Genomic DNA, 24,158 nt, shown 5'->3' on the forward strand with positions numbered 1-24,158 from the left:
GTTGCCAAGGCGACGGTAGAGGGGGCAGAGCGGAAAGTCAAGTGGCACATTCTGCCAGGAAACAGGCTGGAGGCGGCACTTCAGTGGTGCTTTAAAGATTCTACACAGACTGGATCTCTGGGCCTCCCAGTAACAGTGCTTTAGAAACGGCACTTTAGCCAACAGCAGAGGTTAATGGGGGAAAGAAGGGCCACGTGACTCAAAGACATTCAGGCTCTTTAATGTCAAGGGAGGTAGGAAGAAGTCAATGGCGAGGCTCGGGGAAATTCTGCAGACCTTGTAGTTCTCTAAGCCCCTGAAAAAGAGAACAGAAGAGATTGAACGGAGACTGGGTCCAGGCCCCACCTCAGGCTTGCTTGGAACTCCCTTCCCTCAGAGCCAGCCTGGTTCCTGTCTGACTCGTTTGGAGGGAAAGATGGCCCTTCCCATCTCTGGCTCTCTCCCTTCCTCAGGACACCACCCTAAATATTTGGAGATAGAGTCTGGGAGTGGGGTGAGCTGCTCTCACCTCTAGCAACATGTGGATATGGGCCTTGATATTCATGGAGTCCTTGGTGAGGCTGTCGCTGAGCCTGGAGAAAAGAAAGGAGAAAGGGCGAGGTGGGCCCCACTTAGGATCCGTGAGGATGATGTGCCCTCACCGCTTCAAGAACCGCCTAAGTCCTGGATGACTTCCACACGGCAGGTGGTGGGACCCCTACTACCTGGCCTGCTCCTAGGCAGACATGCCTGGCCGCCATCTGCACTACACTGATTCCAAGACCTTTACTGAATGCCTACTCTATGCCAGGTTGTTTTAGGTACTGGGGAGATAGCAGCAGACATAGCAAACGAAAATCTCGGCCTCTTGGAGCTCAGATTCTCATTAAGGGGGATAGATGATGGAGTAAAATATGGAGTATGTCAGATGGTTAAAATTGTAATGAAAAAAAATTAAATGAGAGAGGATATGGGAGTACAGGAGTGGGGGCTGGAATTCGAATTAGGGTGCTTAGGGATGGCCTCACTGAGAAGCATTTGAGTGGAGACTTAAAACAAAGAAGCGAGTCGTGTGAACATATGGAGGATGTGTGTTCCAGGCACAAGGGGTGGAGAGTGCAAAGGCTCTGAGGTGGGCGCGTACCTGGCATGTCTGAGGCCCAGCGAAGAGGCCAGTGTGGCTGGAGAAGAAAAAGTGAAGTGGGGAGGTAGAGGAGGCGAGGTCACGGAGGTAAGTGGGGGAGATAGTTCGTGTAAAATCTACCAGGCCATGGTGAGGACTCTGGCTTTGACTCTAAGTGGGATGGGAGCAAGGGGAGTATTGTGATCAGAGAAGGGAGGTCAAAAAGACTAGGGTTTCAGAGGATCCATCTGGCTGCTGTGTGGAGAACCGACTGGGGATAAGGACAGCTGGTGTGGAAGAGGAAGGCCACTGCAGAGGCTGTCGGAATCGTCTGGGTGAGAGATGAAGACTCAGACTGCAGTGGCAGCAGTTGAGGGGATGAGAAATGATTGGAGCTGGGATACTTCTTTGAAGATAGAGTCAATAGGATTTACCAAAGGAGGATGTTGGGTGCAAGAGAAGAGAGGACTCAAGGAAGACACCAAGGCTTAAAGCAACTGGAAAGCGGGACCACTCTGGCTCTGGGCTGTTGAGCTACGCCAACCAGCCCATTCCTACCTCCTGACATCTAAGCCAACTGCGACCAGGCTCACCCAAAAGAAGCCTAAGTGATGCAAAGGATAAAAGAAGGCCTTTCTGAAGAATGAGTAAGAGTTAAACAGGACAGTCTTCACAAGAAGTCCGAGAGGCCGGAAAGAGCTTCTAGAGGAGCTATCAGGAGGCCAGTGTTAGAAAGTAAGTGAGTGGTGGAAGGAAAGTGGCACAAGATCCAAGAGGTAGGCAAGGGCTAGCTCATGCACGGTCTTGATATCCTGATAAGGAAGGTGGATTCTATTGTGCCGAGTTATCCTGTCAACGTAAGAGTCAGTTCTGGGGAAACTAAATACTGTTAAGAAAAGTAGAAGGCAATGACATAGGATGTTAAATTGGAAAAAAAAAAGTGTAAACTCATTTATGTATCACTATCTCCCCCCAGTTTTTCTATTTTGGCTCCCCCGCAGCATATGGAGTTCTGGGTTAGGCATCAGATCCAAGCCACAGCTGCTATCTATGCTGCAGCTGCAGCAACACTGGATCCTTTAACCCACTGTGCCAGGCTGGGTATCGAACCTGCAGCCTGGTGCTGCAGAGATGTGGCCGATCCTGCTGTACCACAGCAGGAACTCCACTATCTCCCAAATTTATATTTTCTTCTTTGGCTGGGGTGGGGGCATGCAGAGGTTCCCCGGCCAGGGATAGAACCTGTGCCACAGTAGCAACCCGAGCCACAGTGGTGACAACACCAGGTCCTTAAATACCAGGCCGCCAGGGAACTCCCCAAATTTATATTTTCAGTCCAGCCCTCTCCCCCGAACTCCAGCCTTGGGAGTTTTAATTACATCTTCAGAAAATCTACTTCATTGTTTAATGAGCATCTTACACTTACTAGGTCCTAGACTGAACTCCTGATCTTGCCCTCCAAATCCGCTCTTTCACTGTCTTCTCCATCTCAGAAAACGGCAATTCCATTCTCCTAGCTGCTCAGCTCCAAACCTAGACTCCGCTTTTTTTTTTTCCTCACATCCCATATCCAATCAGGCATTCTGTTTAAAACTGCAACTGGGAGTTCCCTTTGTGGCTCAGCAGTTGACGAACCCAACTGGGATCCATGAGGATGCAGGTTCAATCCCTGGCCTTGCTCAGTGGGTTAAGGATCCGGCATTGCCGTGAGCTGTGGTGTAGGTTGCAGACGTGGCTCGGATCTGGCATGGCTGTGGCGTAGGCCGGCAGCTGTAGTTTTGATTTGACCCCAGCCTTGGAACTTCCATATACCTCGGGTGTGGCCCTAAAAAAAAAAAAAAAAAAGCAAAAAAACCCACAAAAAACTGCACTGTCCCATCAGGCAATGTGTCCAATCTCCAATCTGTGCTGTTCTCTGCAGCACCATCAACCTGTGACACACTACTGCCTTTACTGATTTGTTTATAGTCTGTCTCCCCTGACTAGAATGTAAGCTGTGTAAGGGGAGAGATTTGGTGTGCTTTGTTCCTGGCCTGTATCCTCAGGAACCAGAACAGTATGTGGCATATAGTAGGGACCCAATATATGTTGAATGAATAAGTGAATGACCACTTCACTCACAGGAACCTGAAGTCCTCAAAAGAAAATAAATGGAGCGGGCTGTTGTTGCCAGGCAGCAGGGATGCTTTCTTTTTTTTTTTTTTTTTTGGCCTTTTTAGGGCCACACATGCGGCACATGGAGGTTCCCAGGCTAGGGGTCAAATCGGAGTTGTAGCCGCCAGCCTACACGACAACCATAGCAACGCCAGATCCGAGCCGCATCTGCGACCTACACCACAGCTCACGGCAACACCAGATCCTTAACCCACTGAGCGAGGCCAGGGATCGAACCTGCAACCTCACAGATAATAGTCAGATTCGTTTCCACTGAGCCACGAAGCAAACTCCGAGGATGCTTTCAAAAATATCTGGATAGTGCTCCAAGAACAGAGGAATGAATGTGATCAGCTTTTAAGGGATCATCTGAACATTAAAAGAGAACAAAATTAAGTTATTGGTACAAGCTCAGTCTATGAAAGGCTACGGGTTCAACACTTTTAAAAAGAGAGAAACATGTAAAGTTCACCAAATGCCATTCATCACACAAAAGGGATAGGTTTAATTTATTGCTACTGATTTAATATGCAAGGCAGTGTTAACAGTCATATAGTCGTATCTGTTTATGGGTGTGGATGTGTACTCCTCTCTGTGTAATCAGAAAGAATACACACAGAGACCCGATCCTCCCATTCCCCAGACACACAAATATGCTAAGAACAAGAAGAACTGAGAGGCCGTTTGCATTACATAAAGTAATCTGAAAGAAAGGTGGTTTAAAGTGTGTCCCCAAATAACCAAGTTATTTTAAAGAAGAGAGCAAACTACAGACCCAAATCTCTATCTCCTAGAGGGATTCAATTTCTAGGGAGTCCTACTAATTATGATAAAGTAGTAAGAGGTTCACATTTCTCATCACACAGATCAGGTCAACAAATTAAAAAGACCGGACAAGGGGGCAGGCAATGACAAATACCTCATCCAGGGGAAAGACATCAAGTAGCACAGAATTAAAATCTATTCCAAAGGCATAACAAGGAAAGCTTTGTTATAAAAATGGACCTGAGGGAGTTCCCACTGTGGCTGAGTGGGTTAAGAACTTGATGGAGTCTCCGTGAGGATGCAGGTTCGATCCCTGGCCTTGCTCCGTGGGTTAAGGATCCAGCTTTGCCACAAGCTGCAGCGCAGGTTGCAGGTGCAACTTGGATCCAGCATTGCTGTGGCTGTGGCGCAGGCCAGCAGTTGCAGCTCTGATTTGACCCGTAGCCTGGGAACTTCCATATGCCTCAGGTGTGGCCATAAAAAGAAAAGAAGAAAAAAGCAATTAGAAAAAAAAAGGACTTGAGGGGTTCCCCTGTGGCACAGCGAGTTAAGGACCTGGCACTGTCACTTCTGTGGCTCAGGCTGCTGCTGTGGCATGGGTTCGATCCCTGGCTTCGAATCTTCCACAGGCCGTGATGGACTTGGTCTAAATGGGCACCAGTTCTTAATTGCACTGGCCCATGAAGGCAGGGCCCTCGACCAAATGATTCACCAACTCGTCTTATCACTAAGATTTCGATGTCTCAGCAGGTCTGAGGCTCACTTAGGTCTATGAACACTGAAACCCTGAAGGGGTTTGAAAAAAGAAGACTCACTGAAACCTAAGGGAGGCAACTCTGGAAGAAATGAATGTAGGAATAGAGAGAAATGTAACTGGGAAGGACTTTTAGAGCAGTAGTATTCACACCTGTGAGATGTTATCAGTCTAAGCGTATTGCTCAGCAGCCCCTCACTGTGAGCGAGTGAATGCTCACCAGTCTTGGCAGTTCCTCTGCCAAGGATGGCAGGCACACTGGTCGCCTGGCCAGGAATGCTCTTCCCCAGATAGCCCTATGGCTTGTTCACTCACATGTCAATTTCTCTGGGAGGCCTTCCCTAGCCACCTTTCAAACCTCCCATCCACACTCCCCTTCCTCGCACAGAACCCGCAACTCAACTGGAGCCCATCCTTGACCCCCACGTTACCTCCCCATCACTGCCAACAGAGTTCTGCTTCAGTCCCCACTGCAGTCTATTTCCAACATTCGCTTTTAAATTCATTCAACAAACAAAGTGCCTACTATATGCCATGTGTTATTCTAGTGATCGGGGGTATAGCGAAAATCTCTCCCTTTGCAAAGCTTATAACCTAATGGGAGGAGGCAATGGACCTTATAAAGAAGTAAATTACATGGTAAACATTAAGAGGTCATGAGTGCTCGGGGAGAAAAAGAAAAAGAACAAGGGAGGGGAATCGGGAGTGCCAAGGGGTTGCGATTTTAAAGTAGGGTTACAGAAAGCCTAGTAGAGGAAGTGACATTTAAGCAAGACTTAAATTGAATGAGGAAGCCATGCGGGTAGCTGGGGAAAGAGCGCTGTAGGCAGAGAACAGCCACTGCAATCGCCCTGAGGTGGGGTCATTCTGAGGGTGTTTAAGGACGCCTGTGAAGGTTAGTGTGGTGAGAGCACAGTGAACAAGCAGGAAAATTAACAGGAGGTGAAGTCAGAGGTGACCTGTTTTATTGTTACTGATCTATGGGCTGAGACCTCCAGGATCTGGTCGAAACTATGCTGTTGTGCAACAGTTATAGTCCTTCCAGACTATAAGCTTTCAAGGAACCCTTCTGTCTTGTTCACTGCTGCTTCCCCACCACCAAGCACAGAGCCTGGCCTACAGCAGACGCCCAGTGACTTTTTGTGGGAGTGAACAATACAGAGACCATGTATTGAGTGCTTATTGTGTGCTATGCTTGGGGCTAAGCTTTGCATCCCCCACTGTCCTCAGCCCTAGCCCTGAGGGGGAGGGGAGATGGGTCCCTAAGTATCATCCCAGGCAGCCATGGGGAAAGGGGGCAGAAGGGCCTGGCAAATGGTGGTGCTTGTAGACACTATCCTCATGCAATGGACTTACTCAGTGAGGAGATTGCTCTTACGATCAATGAACTTGAGAGCTTCTGCCAGTGTCAACTCCAGGAAGAAACCATATCCAAGGGCCACGTAGATCCGTGATGTGTCTGGGCTGAGGAAACAGTAGTTAGAGGAAGGGGGGAAGTCCTTATCACTGTTCAGCATACCACATGGTTTATTTAAGATCTAAAAAAAAAAATTCCCATCCCCCCACCTTCCCCAAATTTGAAGCTCTAGGAGGGCAGGGATTTTCTCCTATTTTATTCACTGTCACATCTCCAGCACCTAGTGTCTGGTCTGTAGCAAATACTCAAAAAATATTTGCTGAATGAAGGAAAGGGGAAACTGAACCCTGTGGGCTCAGAGGGGGTGGGTAGACACTCACACCACTGTGTCAACGAAGAAGTTACAGCCCAAATCCACCTGCATATATAACTCCGAGTGATTAGTCTCCTGTGGGGCCAGGGAAAAAGAGGTAGGGGTCAGTGGTCAACTTTTAGGTCAGGTGACGAGTTTTGGTCTGGGGTCTCTCCTCTCTTCCCCCTCCTTTGCCCACATAAAGAAGGTATACCTAACCCTGGCATCTTTACCTGGAGTCGCTCAATGACATTTCTCAGCTGAAGGTATTTGGCCAGCTGTTCATATACCTTGTCACGATGGTCCAGCACCTTTCTGATGGGACAAGAGTAAAATGGTGACCAAGAGGAGGCCTGTCCCTCTTGAAATACCTCATATCATGACTCTCTGACACTCTCCTGTCACCATGCCCTAAAGAAGCAGTTTAGGACTCTGGGTCAGACTGCTTTGGTTTGAATGCAGGCTTTCCTTTTTACTAGCTGGGTGACTTTGGCAAGTGAGTAACCTCTTTGGGTCTCAATTTCCCTGTCTAATAAAACAGGGATGACAAATATTACCTCATAGAGTCATTAGGAAGATTAAATGAATGTTTACTATAAAGCATTTAGAACAGTGTCTGCCAAACAGGAAGCTTTATAAATGTGTTAGCTATTATTTATTAGTATTATTATTACACTCCCAATGCCTTCCTCCAATCACACTCTCCCATTCTTACTCTAGAAATATCCTCCATCCCTTTTAGGATGCTCATAATCCTAGACCTGAACACTGTACTTCCTGCTCAGATTAATAATACCAGTAATTTTTCATACTCACTGACCCTCTAGTATCCAAGTTAAATCCTTTAGAACTGAACACATTGAAAACTCAAAACCATTGCATGACGAAGGTTCTGTTTATTTCCCCATTTCACAGATGAGGAAACTGAGGCACAGAAAGTCAAAGCGAGGTACAACGTATTCACATGGAAAGCGAAATGGCCAAGCCAGGATTCCAACCTGGAAACTCTGGCTTCAGAACTCTCGCTCTCAATCCTTAAGCGCCATCAGAGGCCGCGCATGCGCCAGCACACTCTCCACTAAGACCGCCCGGTCTCCACCCCCGTCGCACCCCGGACATCGCCCCTCCTTCCCGCTCGAATGGAGCGCGGGGCCGGGCTCCGAATGCCTGGCCCACCAATCAGAAGGCTAGGCCCTGACTTCGAACGCCCCGCTCACCACGTGGACCGCGGCAAGCACCCCGCCCCCCTGTTCTGTCACTCACTGCAGGTCCCGCTGCAGCACGTCAGAGATGAAAGCCTCGTAGCGCAGCACTTTCTCCGCCGTGGCTTCCACTGCCCGCCGTTTAGGGGGCGTCGCCATGATGGGCTCCTGAGGAATGGGGAGGGGGAAGTGCACGTTGACCACTCAGTTTGGCCTCCAGCACAGTACAATTGCACCCTCTCAACGGTGGGAGTAGGATCGTCCGGCTCGTGCTGGGGGAGGGGGGTGAGCTTTCTCCCCCTCCCAATTCAGGGTCTCCGTCACCCAGGGACACCCAAACGCGGCTGTTACCTGAGAGCCGCCGGCAAAAGGAGCGGCTGGTAAGAACCGCGGCTTCCGGGTGGCGCGGGTAAATGACGTCCGACGAAGGCGCTGGCCAACCAAACAACCAGGTGGGGTGGGGCAGTCTCGAGCGGAAGACAACACTGAGGAGAGGAGAAGGGCGGGGCTTTAAGGAATCCGAAGAGATTACTGAAGGCTGCAGAGCGTGGGAACCCGGACGGCACGAGGAGCCTATGGGGACCGTGCGTGGTTGGTAGGGGTAGGGTTTAATGGGATTTGGCGGTTTCTGGAGGAAGCGGGACGCACAGGTGGAGGTAGAGAGAGACCGAGTAAAGCGTTTAGTATTTAAGTCAGAGCTTTGGAAGCAGACCGGCAAGAATCGATTGCGGATCTGGTCTGTGAAAAGGAAAATACATCCCTGTATCCCCTTCGATTTGGACTTTCACACGGGAAGCTTGCGTTTGGCTCCCAGTAATGGGAATGAGTGTGAACATTAAAAAAAAGTTTTTAGGAGTTCCTCTTGTGGCTCAGCGCGTTAGGAACCCGACTGGTATCCATGAGGATGCGGGTTGATTGCTGGCCTCGCTCGGTGGGTTAAGGATCCCGCATTGCTCTGGCTATGGTGTAGGACGCAGACGCGGCTTGGATCTGGCATTGCTGTGGCTGTGGTGTAGGCCGACAGCTGCAGCTTAGGTTGGACCCCTAGCCTGGGAACTTTCATATCCCGCAGGTGCGGCCCTAAAAAAAAATAAAGAAAAAAAATTTTTAAACGGACACAAAGTTTTCTAAAGTACACCTTTGACGACTCCAGCTCTGTGGCCCGCAATTCTGTGGCTTGAATCCTAGGGTTCAAGCAAAGATTGACAACACATTACGTCTAAGCACATCATTTAATAGTGACGTCAAATGGAGGGTCGAAGCCCTCCGCCAGAGATAGGTAATCTTTGTTTTTTTTGTCTTTTTTAGGGCCGCATCCGCGGCATATGGAGGTTCCCAGCCTAGGGGTCCAATTAGAGCTGTTGCTGCCGGCCCAGAGCCACAGCAATGCCAGGTCGGAGCCGCGAATGCAACCTACACCACAGCTCAGAGCAACGCCTGATCCTTAACCCACTGAGCGAGGCCAGGGATTGAACCTGCAATCTCATGGTTCCTAGTCCAGTTCGTTTCCGCTGTGCCATGAGGGGACTTCCCTGAGATAGATAGGTAATCTTGTAGTTAGAAATAGTTCGTGTGTTTTTATTTAAATGTGTAGGCTTTTATTAATTTTTACATGCTCAAATTACTGGATAGATTTATTTCCCATGTTAGATGTTCAAATAATAGCATCTAACCCGGTAAGTCCAGGCCTGAGCCTGAAGGAGAACCCAGGTGCTGAATCCCCCAAATGTCATTCCCACCTGCACGGCCTAGAGTGCCCCCTCCAAATCAGGGAACTCTTCCCAGATAATTTGTGGATTTACTGTCTAGAAGCAAGTTTTGTTCCAAATGTTCAAAACCTGAGCAAGTCAAGCTTTTCTTTGTCCTTAGAACAAGATGTTTATAAAGGAAACATTGTGAGTTAAAAAGATTTTTTTTGGTAAACCTTATTATGTTGCATATGGTTGCAATTACATTTAGTATGATTGAAACAGACACTAGGTAGTTAGACGAATATCATGGAGTTAATATATACCATTTTCCTGTAAGAAAGGGGGTGTTAGTATTTATTAGCAGGGAGTTCTGATGAGGTGGAGATGGGTTCATTCAAGTCTATTAACTTACGTTTCACAAAACCATTTTTTTTTCTTTTTGAACACGTTTCTGACTTTATTTTTACATTTCAAACCTACAGAAAAGTGGGCACTGGAACCCCTACACCCCGCACTTAGATTCACCAAAAATGTTAATATTTGACCACATTTGCTTTCTCTCCTTTCATACCAAACAATAATTGTTGACATGGCTGCATAGCATGCCATCTTTTGGATGGCCTCAGATTTTTGTTTTGTTTTGTTTTTTTGACTGCGTCTGTGGTAGGCAGAAGTTCCCAGGCCAGGGATCGAACCTGTGCCACAGTAGTGACAGTGCCAGATCCTTAACCTGCTGAGCCATCAGGGAACTCCATAGATGGCCTCAGATTTTTTGAGCCACTCCTCTGTTTCTGAATGTTTGGGTGTGTTCTTTTTTTTTTTTTTTTTCTTTCATTATTCAGGATAAGAGAGCAGTCTTTGCTTTCAAAATTTTGGGTGCAATCATTATGTTCTTGTGAAAAAATTTCTGGAACTGTAATTTATTGATCTAAGGGAGGTCACTGCATTGTAAAGCAAGTGTCAAGTGACAATTGTACACTTACTCCCAATAACAAACTTCCTCATCCAAGTGTTACACTGGGGTCAGCACACTGTGGCCCCCAGTTGGCTGGCCCTTGTTGTTTCCCTATTGCCTGCAAGCTTTTGCCATTTCTAGGACCGATCCCACGGCATGTGGAGGTTCCCAGGCTAGGGGTCGAATCAGAGCTGTAGCCGCCGGCCTACACCAGAGCCACAGCAATGCCGGATCCGAGTTATGTCTGCAACCTACACCCCAGCTCACGGCAACAATGGATCCCCAACCCACTGAGCAAGGCTAGGGATCGAACCCGCAACCTCATGGTTCCTGGTCGGATTTGTTAACCACTGAGCCACAACAGGAACTCCCTATTTATATTTTTAAAGGTTTGAAAAAAGTAAAAAGACTATTTTGTGACATGTGGAAATTATATGAAATTCAAATTTCACTGTCCCATAATAAAGTTTTAAACATAGCCACACTCACTCATTTACTTTATTATTATTATTATTATTATTTGTCTTTTTGCCATTTCTTGGGCTGCTCTTGCAGCATATGGAGGTTCCCAGGCTAGGGGTTGAATCGGAGCTGTAGCCACCGGGCTACCCTAGAGCCACAGCCACGCAGGATCCGAGCCGCGTCTGCGGCCCACACCACAGCTCAGGGCAACGCTTAACCCACTGAGCAAGGCCCAGGGATCGAACCCGCAAACTCATGGTTCCTTAACCCACTGAGCAAGGCCCAGGGATCGAACCCGCAACCTCATGGTTCCTAGTCGGATTCGTTAACCACTGAGCCACGACGGAAACTCCCTCACTCATTTACTTTAATGAAAGAAATGTTCATATATTGAGGTGTGGGGAAGCCATTTTGGCTTATCCATGAGTTTACTAGAGTTTTATGCTGACTAAAACAGCCTGTTTGTGGCTTGTTAAACATAGATCGTACATACACTTTAATTTCTTTTCTTTTCTTTTTAGGGCCGCGCCTGTGGCATGTGGAAATTCCCAGGCTAAGGGTCAAATCACAGCTGCAGCTGCCAGCCTCCTCCACGGCCATAGCAACACAGGATCCAAGCTGCGTCTGTGACTTAACCCACTGAGCGAGACCAAGGGTTGAACCCACATCTTTATGGGTACTAGTCAGGTTCTTAACCTGCTGAGCCACAGCAGGAACTCCCAGATCCGCTTTAGTCATTAAAGGGCACATTGATGAAATAAAGACTGTCCATGTTAAAGATAAAGATTAAATGCCTCCCTTCCTGGGTTGCCAATCTGGTACTCTTTCGATGATGAGACCCGATTTCCAGGCATCGAGGCCATGCTGACTTGCTGTGTGCATGCTGATCTGTTAAACCTTGAAGGAATATATCCCTGATTTGTTTGATGGTCTTTGTTCTGACGAGATAGAAAACTGGGCTGAAAACCCTGCTTCTCTGGAGCAGTTCCTCGGTTATCTAGGAGGCTGTCTTCCAGCAAGAGTCCTCAGTTTGGCTCAGTTTTACTCTTTTCTCTTCTTATTCCTATTGTAGATTGTTTATTGATTATTTCTGTCGATGCTTTCCTGTCTGTGGCTGCTCACAGACTATGTTAACTGAGAATTCTAAGAATGGAGGCCTGGTTGAAATAACGAGACATTTATTTGGTAAGAGTAGTCTGGGAGACACAGTTGCAAGAAGCACTCGAATTGTGTTCTGCAGGACTACAAAATGAGGGAGCTTTTATGGAAGCAAAAAACAAAACAAAACAAACAAAAAAACCCAACAACCCCCCAAAACAAAACCCACCACGTAGTTACATAAATTGCCAAGAATTAAGATTAGAGCTGCCAAGAAGTAAGGGTGTTTTTTTCTTCTTCTTCTTCTTCTTTTTGCATTTTTTATGGCCACCCCTGCAGCATATGGAAGTTCCCAGGCTAGGAGTCGAGTTGGAGCTGCAGCTGCCAGCCTACACCACAGCCACAACAACATAGGATCTGAGTCGCATCTGCGACCTACACCACAGCTCACAGCAATACTGGATCCTTAACCCACTGAGTGAGGCTAGGGATTGAACCTGCATCCTCATGGATACTAGTCAGGTTTGTTTCCGCTGAGCCACAACAGGAACTCCAAAGGGCGCTTGTTAAGCAAGCATTGGTTAAGGTTCAAAATAGTTGCCAAGGGAGGACTTTGAAACCCCAAGGTTGCAACTAGCAGCAGGTATCAGGTATTGTTTTGGAAAGGGCTGCTGGTGTCCTTGAGTTTGATACCGTTCAGAGGAAATTCAAGTTCTCAGTGGTGCAAGGAGGTGTGTGAGACCAGATTCTCAATAACTGCCCGACTCCATTTTTGTAAGCCTGAACTATGATGACTCCATTATAATTTTTTTTTTGACTTTTGTCTTTTCTGGGGCCGCACCCGCGGCATATGGAGGTTCCACAGGCTAGGGGTCCAATCAGAGCTGTAGCCGCCAGCCTACACCACAGCCCCAGCCACGCCAGATCCGAGCCGAGTCTGCGACCTACACCACAGCTCATGGCAACGCCACATCCTTAACCCACTGAGCAAGGCCAGGAATCGAACCCGCAACCCCGTGGTTCCCAGTCGGGTTCATTAACCACTGAGGCACGACAGGAACTCCCTCCATTATAATTTCCATTTGTCATCACTACGATGACAGAATCGAGTAGCTGCCAAAGAGACCATATGGCCTGAAAAATCCTAAGGTATTTACTCTGTGGCCCTTTATAGAAAATGTTTGCTAACCCCAGCCCTACACAATCATGTCAGTCACCAGTATATTGGTTGGGGCTCTAAGCACATGAGCTGTCCTGGCCTCCACTGAAACGGCTTACCTAGCTTATGGGTGGGCGTTTTCAGGTTTCTGAAACAGGAGGCTCTCGTATCTCCACTTGTTTCCTCTTCCTTCCATCCAACCCCCTAACCTCCCCCAACTCTGACTTCTGCTTTTGCCTTTACCCAAGAAGTACAAGACAAGACATGACTGAGGGCCAGAGGAGTTATAGCTCATTCGTTCATTCACTGCCTGCTTTATTTTCCACTGGATATTTGGAACCTGATAGAAAAGACATCCCATTAAGGAGACGAGTAAGGTTGGACCACAGAAAATATAAAGCAAGTGAAAGATTAACATCAGAGAAGATTGCGATGGAGGTATGAAAGCCGCATCCGTGTTCTGCTGTGCATTTTCCTCTGCTCTTCCTACAGCCATAGAAAAGGGGAAATCGAGTCCCTTATGTCGATGAAAATAATCAGTCTCTCATAGGAATGGAAAAAGTTTTATTTGAGCCAACCTGCGGACTATAGCCCAGGAGACAATCTCCGGTAGTTCTGAGGAGCTGCTTTGAGAAGCAGGGTGTTCAGCCCAGTTTTTATATCTTGTCAGAACAAAGAGCATCACACAAGTAAACCAATCAGAGGTACAGTCCTTCAAGGTTAAAAAAAAAAAAACAACAGATCAGCATGGTACCCAGCGAGTCAGTATGGCCTTGGCATCTGGAAAGTGGATTTTATCATTGAAAGAGCACCGGGACAGGTGTCTAAGGAAGGGAGACATGTAATCTTTATCTTCAATGTGGACATTGTTTACCTCCGGTCACTGTGCCCTTGTCTTTAATACTTAAAGCAGATGTACAATATATGTTCCATAGGCCACCCAGAGGCTGTTTTAGTTAGCGCAAAATTCAAGTTAACTCATGGATAAGCCAGAATGACTTCCCCGCACCTCAATATGTGAAAATTTCTTTCATCAATTATGTGATGTGTATTGTCCATGAGGGAAAAGCATACCAGTTCACCAGGAGAAGGACATATTTCTTTTTTCTTTTTCTTTTTGTCTTTTTTGTCTTTTGAGGGCCGCACCTGCGGCACATAGAGGTTCCCAGGCTAGGGGTGGAATCGGAGCTGTAGCCGCTGGCCTATGCCAGAGCCACAGCAATGCCAGATCGGAGTTGCGTCTGCAACCTACACCGCAGCTCACAGGAACGCCAGATCCTTAAGCCACTGAGCGAGGCCAGGGATCGAACCTGCAACCTCATGGTTCCCAGTCGGATTTTTTTTTTGCTGCGCCATGATGGGAACTCCAATTTTCTTTATTTAAATTTTTTTTTGTGTGTGTCTTTTTTAGGGCCATATCCATGGCATATGGAGGTTCCCAGGCGAGGGGGTGAATTGGAGCTGCAGCTGCCAGCCTAAACCACAGCCACAGCAACTTGGGATCCTTAACCCACTGAGCAAGGCCAGGGATTGAACCTGCATACTTAATCGGTGCTAGTCAGATTCGTTTGTGCTGAGCCATGACTGGAACTCCAGAAGGAAATATTTCATGGCACAAAGCAGGAAGCTATAAAATTAGAACTCTCCTTCACTTCCTACACTAAAATGAATTCCAGATGGATTAAAAATTTAAATGTAAAATTTAATAAAACTAGGACTGTGCTAGAAGAAAAAAATGGGAGAATCTTTTTTTACTATTCTTTTAGAATGAAGTCTTTTTTGGGGGGAAGGAGGGCTGCAGCATGTCTTGATGTGGCATCTTAGTTCCCAGACCAGGGATCGAACCTCGGCCCCAATGTTGGAAGTGCCAAGTTCTAATCACTAGGCCACCAGGGAACTCCACAGTGAAGTCCTTTCTAATCATGACATAAAATTCTCAAGTCACGAGAGAATATATTGATATGTTGTGTACATAAAATTAATGTATGGAGTTCCCGTCGTGGCGCAGTGGTTAATGAATCCGACTAGGAACCAGGAGGTTGCGGGTTCGGTCCCTGCCCTTGCTCAGTGGGTTAACGATCCGGCGTTGCCGTGAGCTGTGGTGTAGGTTGCAGACGCGGCTCGGATCCCGCGTTGCTGTGGCTCTGGTGTAGGCCGGTGGCTACAGCTCCGATTCGACTCCTAGCCTGGGAACCTCCATATGCCGCGGGAGCGGCCCAAGAAATAGCAACAACAACAACAACAAAAAGACAAAAAAGACAAAAAAAAAATTAATGTATGCGTCATTAACGTAAAAAGGCTTAAAGCCAAAAGACAAATTGCAAAGAAAAATTGGCAGCAGACACAATCAATGGCTAGTTTGCTTAATATATAAAGCTCTTACAAATCAATAAAAGGCCAGTAATGTATGTATGTATTTATTTATTTATTTGTTTGTTTATTTATTTATTGTCTTTTGTCTTTTTTCTTTTTTAGGGCTGCACCCGCAGCATATAGAAGTTACTGGGCTAGGGGTCTGATCGGGGCTGTAGCCACCAGCCTACACCACAGCTCACGGCAATGCTGGATCCCTAACCCACTGAGTGAGGCCAGGGATTGAACCCGCAACCTCATGGATGCTAGTCGGGTTTGTTAACCTCTGAGCCATGACGGGAACTCCAAAAGGCCAATAATTTGAAAGAAACTAGACAGAGGCAATTTATAGGTATACAAATCACTTTTACATACATGAAAATGTGTTCATCCTGCATCATAACAGGATGCATAATGCAAAATAAAGATACAAAATTCTGTTTTTCATCTATCAGGCTAGAACAGACCAGAAAAATTTGAAATACAGTTGACCCTTGAACAACAGGGGTTTGAACTTCATGGGCCCAATACATATATTAGAAGAAATTTTGGAGATGAGAGATACTTTGAAAAAACTGGCAGACGAAATACGTAGCCTAGACACCTTGAAAATATTAAGAAAAAAGTATGTCACGAATGTGGCATATAGATATAACTACTAGTCTATCATTACATAGGAATAAGGAGCGATATTGATACAAATTCATGGTGTTCGTTTTCTTACTGTTTTATAACTGCTTTCAAAGAACATTACACTACAGTCTGCCCCGCCTCTCCATAGTTGGAGAAATTGAGCATCAGCCCATCAGCATCACTTACCATCACCAGGTGAGTGGTTTTTTGAAAAGCAACAACACTGCCAATACTGTATTATGAACATAACTTTAATATGTATATGGTAAAGATTTTACTTTTTTTTTTTTTTTTTAGGGCCGCCTCTGTGGCGCATGGCGGTTCCCAGGCTAGGGGTCCAATCGGAGCTACAGCTGCCAGTCTACACCACAGCCACAGCAATGCTGGATCTGAGCCTCATCTTCGACTTCCACCACAGCTCATAGCAACGCCAGATCCTTAACCCACTGAGCGAGACCAGAGATGGAACCTGCCGCCTCATGAATCCTAGTCGGATTCATTTCCGATGTGCCATCACGGGAGCTCCCATGTGTGGTAAAAATTTTATAATGATTCATTTATTAGTATACGGTGTAGACTACTGCGAAACAATCTTATGGATTACACTAGGCTACCATGAAGCGATCATAATGCTGCTTCTTCCTGAACGAAGCATGAATCCTTATAACTAAATATGAATTTCTTTTTTCATGTTGTCTTTTCGTTTTTGATGTCTCGTGTCAGTAATATGGATAATATCTACAGTGTTTTGTATCATGTAAGACAATATTTGTATCATACTAACAGACGATTCAGCTTATAAACAGATGCCTTAAACTTATATCAATAAATTCAGTACTGTACTATAAATGCATTTTCCTTGTGATTTTATTAATAACACTTTCTTTTTCGCTTCCTTTCTTGTAAGGCTACAGTATATAATGCATATAACATACAGAATATGTTAATCGACTATTTGCATGATCACAAAGGCTTCTGGTCAATAGTAGCTAAGTTTTGAGGGAGTCAAAAGTCATACATGGATTCTTATGGGCAATCAACACCCCACATCCCTGCATTCTTCAAGGGTCAGCTGTATGCTGTTGGTGTCACAGCTAAAGTTCTCAGGGCAGCAGATACCAAGAGAGAGTTAGAAGTGAAGTGTTTTTGGAGTTTGTCCGTTTGTTTGTTTTGCTTTTTAAGGGCCTCACCCGTGGCATATGGAAGCTCCCAGGATAATGGTCCAATTGGAGCTTCAGCTCCCAGCCTTTACCACAGCCACAGCAACTCGGGATCCAAGCCTCATCTTCGACCTATGCCACAGCTCCTGACAATGCCGGATCCCCAACCCACTGCGCAAGGCCAGGGATCGAACCTGCATCCTCAGGGATGCTAGTTGGGTTCGTTACTGCTCAGCCATGACGGGAACTCCACGAGTGAAGATTTATGGGGCAGTAACACCCATGAAAGAAAACGCGGGGGACGTAGGATTGGGCAGGATTGGGATCTGGCAGACCACGCTGCCAGCCTGACAAAGTCACAGCTAGCCCAATGAGGAGCTCCAGAGCAAAGATGGCCTGTTAGTAGAGACCCGCCTCACACTTCGAACCACCCCATTGCTCAGTCATTGGCTGGAGAGAGTGGGACCTTGGTGCTAAAGGTGAGGTGAACCCCAGGAGAGCCAACACCTGGAGACTTCTCAAGTAACCACACGTCTTGAAGCTGGGCATTGAGTCCTTTCTTGAAGAGGAGTTTGACAGGCTCATTGCCATGTTGGCTGCAATTGACAGGTATGTGGGGAAGCCAATACTGTTACATGCTGTTTGCGAAGTAGACATGGGCATGTTTTTTAAAAATTGTAATGTTTTATTTTGTTTATTGTGGTAAGATAAACATAAGATAAAATCTACCATTTTAACTGTTAAATGTTTTTTTATTATAGTTGATTTACAATGTTCTGTCAATTTCTACTGTACAGCAAAATGACCAAGTCATACACACACACACACACACACATTCTTTTTCTCACATTATGTTCCATCACAAGTGACTAGATATAGTTCCCTGTGCATCACAGCAGGATCTCATTGCCTATCCACCCCATATGCAATAGTTTGCATCTACTAAACATTTTAACCATTTTTTTTGGCTTTTTAGGGCTACACCTGTGGCATATGGAAGTTCCCAGACTAGGGATGGAATAGGAGCTACAGCCACTGGCCTATGCCACAGCCATGGCAACACGGGATCCGAGCCGCATCTGTGACCTACACCACAGCTCATGGAAATACCGGATCCTTGACCCACTGAACGAGGCCAGGGATCAAACACGCATCCTCATGGATCCTAGTCAGGTTCATTAACCACTGAGCCATGAAGGAAACTCCCATTTTAAGCATTTTTAAGTGTGCTTCAGTGGCATTAAGTATGTTCACATAGTTGTGCATCCATCCCCACCGTCCATCTGCAGAACTTTTTCATCTAGGCTATTTTTTACAAGTTTAAAGTACACCTAACTCTGACCCAGAAATTCCAGGGGATTCTGGAATTCAGAATTCCTAACTCTGACCCAGAAATTCCAGGGAATCTCTGACCCAGAAATTTCTAAGAATTTATCCTACATATTAGCACCATTATGTATTGACGTATGACCAGAACATGCATGGCAGCATTGTGTGTATTAGCAAAATATTAGAAACAACCTAAATATCTCAATGATGGCTGGGTCTAATTAAGGTACATTATACAACCGAATTCAATTCACTGGAAGGTTATAATCTGGGTCCAGCAACAGAGCTTCAAAATAATGAAGTTTAAAAATAAAATTCTGAAACTTCTTTTACAATATCTTATATGCCAGACCACCCAGCAAAGAATTCTCTTAGCCTTTATTTTGCTAGAAATGCATTTTGTCTTCGTTAAAATTTTTTATATTAAAATAGCCAAGACATGGAAACAACCTAAATATCCATCAACAGATGAATGGATTAGGAAGATATGCCTATATACAAGGGACTATTACTCAGCCATAAAAAAGAACAGATAATGCCAATTTTGTCAAAAAATCGAATCAGGTGTCAATACAGACGTACTTCATTTCATTGCACTTTGCTTTATTGCGTCTCATAGATAGAGTGATTTTGTTTTGTTTTGTTTTACAAATTGAAAGTCTGTGGCAGCTGTATTGAGCAAGCCTACTGACACCATTTTTCCATCAGCATCTGCTCACTTTGTGTCTCTGTCACATTTTGGTAATTCTTGCAATATTTCACACTTTTTCGTTATTATTATACGTGTCATGGTGATCTGTGACGAGTGAATCGTCAGTGTTATGACTGTGACTTGCTGAAGGCTCAGATGATTAGCATTTTTAGCAGTCAAGTCTTTTAAAATTAAGATATGTGCATTTTAATTATTTATTTATTTATTTATTTTGTCTTTTTTAGGGCTGCACCCGCGGCATGTGGAGGTTCCCAGGCTAGGGGTTGAATCGGAGCTGTAGCCGGCAGCCTACACCAGAGCCACAGCAATGCTAGATCCAAGCCACGTCTTCAACCTACACCACGTCTCTCAGCAACACCAGATCCTTAACCCACTGAGCAAGGCCAGGGATCAAACCTGCAACCTCATGGTTCCTAGTCAGATTTGTGTCTGCTGCACCACAACGGGAACTCCAAGATATGTGCATTTTAAGATGATACTGTTACATGTTTACTACTTAACAGTATAGTGTCAACATAACTTTCTCTTTTTGTCTTTTTAAGGCCACACCCACAGCATATGGAAGTTCCCGGACTAGGGGTCGAATCTGAGCTGCAGCTGCCAGCCTATGCCACAGCCACTGCAACGCCAGATCTGAGCCTCATCTTCGACCTGCACCACAGTTCACAGAAACGCCGGATCCTTAACCCACTGAGCGAGGCCAGGGATCAAACCCTCATCCTTATGGATACTAGTCAGATTCATTACCACTGAGCCACAATGGGAACTCCCCAACATAACTTTTAGATGCTCTGGGAAACCAAAAAATTCAGGTGACTTGCTTTGTGGCAATATTCCCTTTATTGTCGTGGTCCAGAACGGAACTCGTGATATATCTAAGATATGACTTTAGATCTAGCAACTAATTTGCCAGAAATACAGCGAAAAGAGGAACACGTAAATTAACACCCTGGAGTGCATTTGGAAATTCATTCGAAAGACATTCATTTGGAACTTCTTCAAAACTCTTTTCAAAAAATATATAAAGGAGGGACAAAAGATGTGAATGGGGGACATATAGATTAAGAAATTTAAGAAATACATCAACCAGTGATACTCTGTGAGCCTTATTTGCATTCTGATTCAAACAATTCATGTTTAAAACGTATGAGCCAACTGGGGAAATTTGAACACTGGGCACTTGCTGTTAATCTGGAATTGTTCAATTTTAAGACGGGGTAATGCTATTACAGTAATTATTTTCAAAGGTGTTCTTATTTGGGGAAGTAACGTTTAAAATATTTAAGAAGAGGGAGTTCCCGTCATGGCTCAGTGGTTAATGAACCTGACTAGTATCCATGGGACGAGGGTTCAATCCCTGGCCTCGCTCAATGGGTTAAGGATCCCGTGTTGCCCTGAGCTGTGGTGTAGGTTGCAGATGCGGCCTGGATCCTGAGTTGCTGTGGCTGTGGTATAGGCCGGCAGCTACAGCTCTGATTCGATCCCTGGCCTGGGAACCTCCATATGCTGCTGGTGTGGCACTAAAAAGACTAAAATAAAATAAAATAAAATATTTAAGAGGAAGTAATAGGATGTCGGGGATTTGCTTCAAAAATAATTCAGGGGGAAGGAGGCAGGGGCAGAGAAGAAGGTTCCTACCTTGTATTTGGCTGTTATGTCTCAAGTCATAACAGTCCTCTCACTTTTTAAATGAAATTGAATTGGAGAATTTTGATCATGTGCCTCGAACAATGTTCCACAACCTGCATTCAGCTGACTTTTTCCATCATAATGTCTTTTAATTATTCTCCCGTTTGTGGTAGTAGTTCTTGTAAATATGAGCTAGATCTAGATGCTGGATTAGACTTGGTTTTGTTTTTGGTTTTGTTTTTTTGTTTTTTTTTGGCTGCACCTGCAGCAGGCAAAAGTTCCTGGGCCAGGGATTAAACCCATGCCTCAGCAGCAGCCCAAGCCACAGCAGTGACAACGCCAGATCCTTAACCCACTGGACCACCAAGGAACTCCTAGGATCAATTTTTTTGGTCATGCTTCACAGGTGGTGGTGTGTACTTTCTATTGCCCTGTATTCCTGTTGACTGTCAGTGTCTGTCATCCCACCTTTAGTGATGCTAAGATTGATATGCAGATTCAGGTCATATCAACTAGGTTTTGAATTAATGTGTAGTTGTTTGCCATATTCCGTATGTCTTTTAAAGTAACTGTTGTCTTTGTTTCTCCCTTTTCATTCTACTTTTGGGATGCCCTTTCTCTCCTTTTTTTCTTCATTAGTTTTGCTACCTGTTTATGATATACTTCAAAGAATCTGAATGAGCTCTTTATTTCTTTAAGATGTCATATGAGGAGTTCCCATTGTGGCTCAGTGGAAATGAATCTGACTAGGAACCATGAGGTGGCGGGTTCCATCCCTGGCCTCGCTCAATGGGTTAAGGATCTGGCGTTGCCGTCAGCTGTGGTGTGGGTCGCAGACTCGGCTCGGCTCCTGCGTTGCTGTGGCTGTGGGGTAGGCTGGCGGCTACAGCTCCGATTCGACCCCTAGCCTGGGGACCTCCATATGCCATGGGAGCAGCCCTAAAACACACACACAAAAAGATGTCATATGAGATCACTAATATGTAGAATCTAATAGAAATGATACAATAGAATTTAGAAAATAGAAACAGACTCAAAGACCAAACTTATGTTTACTAAAGGGGAACCGTTGGGGGAGGGATAAATTATGGGTTTGGTGTTGATATGTACACACTATTGTATATAAAATAGATGGGTAATGGGAACCTACTGTATAGCACAGGGAAATTTACTTAGTACTATGTGGTAACTTATATGGGAAAAGAATCTGAAAAGGAATGGATATATGTATATGTGTAACTGATTTACTTTGTTGTATGCTTGAAATTAACACAAATTTGTAAATCAGTTATACTCCAATAAAAGTTTTTAAAAACATTGGAAAGCTAGCAAAAATATTCGTATTATGGATATTTTCTTTTTCTTTTTCTTTTTGGTCTTTTTAGGGCCACACCTGCAGCATGTGGAGATTCCCAAGCTAGGGGTCAAATCTGAGCTGTAGCTGCTGGCCTACACCACAGCCACAGCAACTTGGGCTCTGAGCTGCATCTGTGACCTACACCACAGCTCATGGCAACACCACATCCTTAACCCACCGAGGGAGCCGGGGGATCGAACCTGCGTCCTCATGGATGCTAATCAGATTCATTTCCTCTGAGCCACAACAGGAACTCCTATTATGGATATTTTCAAACATACATTGAAGTGGAGAAAACGGTATAATGACTACATCTTGTATCAACCTTGGCCAATCTTTGAGCTAAGGTGTTTTTTTAAATTTCAATTTGGTATAAATTTCGATCTATAGAATAGCTGCAAAGATAGTATGAAGAATTTCTGTATCCCCCTCACCCAATTTTCCCCATTATCAAGATTTTACATTTTCATGATTTATTTGTCAAAAACAGAGAAACGAGAGTTCCCCTTCGTGGCTCAGTGGTAACGAATCTGACTAGCATCCATGAGGACGTAGGTTTGATCCCTGGCCTTGCTCAGTGGGTTAAGGATCTGGCGTTGCCATGAACTGTGGTGTGGGTTGCAGATGCAGCTTGGATCCTGCGTTGCTGTGGCTGTGGTGTAGGCCGGGAGCTGCAGCTCCAATTTGACCCCTAGCCTGGGAACCTCCATATCCCACAGGTGGGGCCTTAAAAAGACAAAACAAAACAAATAAAAACAGAGAAACCAACAGTGATACGGTGCTATAAAGTAAAACTCCAAACTTTTTTTTTAAATTTCCCCAGTCATGTCTATTAATGTCCTTTTTCTCCTCTAGAATCCAATCCAGGCATCTTCCATTGCGTTTAGTTGTCGTGTTTCCTCAATCTCCTCTAGTCTATGACAGTTTCTCACTCCCTCCATGTTTTTCATGACCTCAACAGTCTTGAGGAGTATTGGCCAGGTATCCTGGAGAATGTCCCCCAATTTGGATGTGTCTAATGTTTTTCTCTTGATTAGACTGGAGTAAGGGTATGGGGGGCATGATAGTACAACGTATTTTTGGCGTGGGTTCTCTTTAGAACCCTCATTGCCCCGCCTCTTTCCATCTTGGGAGGAGACCTAAGTTTTGCCCTCTGCAGGTGAAGAGGCCCAAGAGCTATTTGACACTAGCACCTCCTGGTTAGGGTAAGTTGAAGTAGAACAACATCAGAAATCTCTCCCGAGGAGTTCCCATCATGGCTCAGTGGTTAACAAACCCGACTAGCCTCCACGAGGACATGGGTTCGATCCCTGGCCTCACTCAGTGGGTTAAGGATCTGGCATTGCCATAAGCTGTGGTGTAGGATGCAAATGCGGCTCGGATCCCCCGTGGCTGTGGCTCTGGCATAGGCCGGTGGCTATAGCTCCCATTGGACCCCTACCCTGGGAACATCCATATGCCGCAGGTGCAGCCCTAAAAAGGCAAAAAGACAAAAAAACTCTCCTGAAATTTTGCAAAATCATAACATTCTAGTCCTTTCTAAGACTTTGCTTTATTTTTTTATTTTTTAAATTATGGTTGATTTACAATGTCCTGTCAGTTTCTGCTGTACAGCAGTGACCCAGTTATATATAGATACATTCTTTTTCTCACAGTATCCTCCAGCCTGTTCCATCACAAGTGATTGAATATAGTTCCCTGTGCTATACAGCAGGATCTCATTGCTTATCTATTGCAAATGCAATAGTTTGTGTCTACTAACCCCAGACTCACAATCCATCCCACTCCCCCCCCACCATACCTTGGCAAATATCAGTCTGTCCTCCATGTCCATGATCTGTTTCTGTTTTATAGATGGATCATTTAGTAACTTTTTTTTTTTTGAGCAAGCTAGGTCTCAATTTCTAGTGCTGCATGAAATAGTTATTTATCTTT

At 45.3% G+C, this 24,158-nt stretch overlaps 1 protein-coding gene and 1 pseudogene across 1 annotated transcript; one reads left to right on the forward strand and one right to left on the reverse strand.

Annotated features, from left to right (window-relative positions):
- Positions 1–199: 199 nt before the first annotated feature.
- Positions 200–8,103, reverse strand: UXT (ubiquitously expressed prefoldin like chaperone). Its single transcript, XM_047765733.1, has 7 exons — positions 8,038–8,103; positions 7,748–7,854; positions 6,718–6,799; positions 6,513–6,580; positions 6,132–6,239; positions 509–572; positions 200–295 (listed from the first exon to the last, which is right to left on the reverse strand). The coding sequence occupies exons 2-7, from the start codon at positions 7,843–7,845 to the stop codon at positions 245–247; spliced, it is 471 nt and encodes a 156-aa protein (XP_047621689.1). The 5' UTR covers positions 7,846–7,854; positions 8,038–8,103; the 3' UTR covers positions 200–244.
- LOC125118851 (uncharacterized) lies at positions 7,844–8,609 on the forward strand (annotated as a pseudogene).
- The last annotated feature ends 15,549 nt before the right edge of the window (positions 8,610–24,158 follow it).

Source organism: Phacochoerus africanus, chromosome X (assembly GCF_016906955.1).
Source record: "Phacochoerus africanus isolate WHEZ1 chromosome X, ROS_Pafr_v1, whole genome shotgun sequence".
Classification (NCBI taxonomy): domain Eukaryota; kingdom Metazoa; phylum Chordata; class Mammalia; order Artiodactyla; family Suidae; genus Phacochoerus; species Phacochoerus africanus.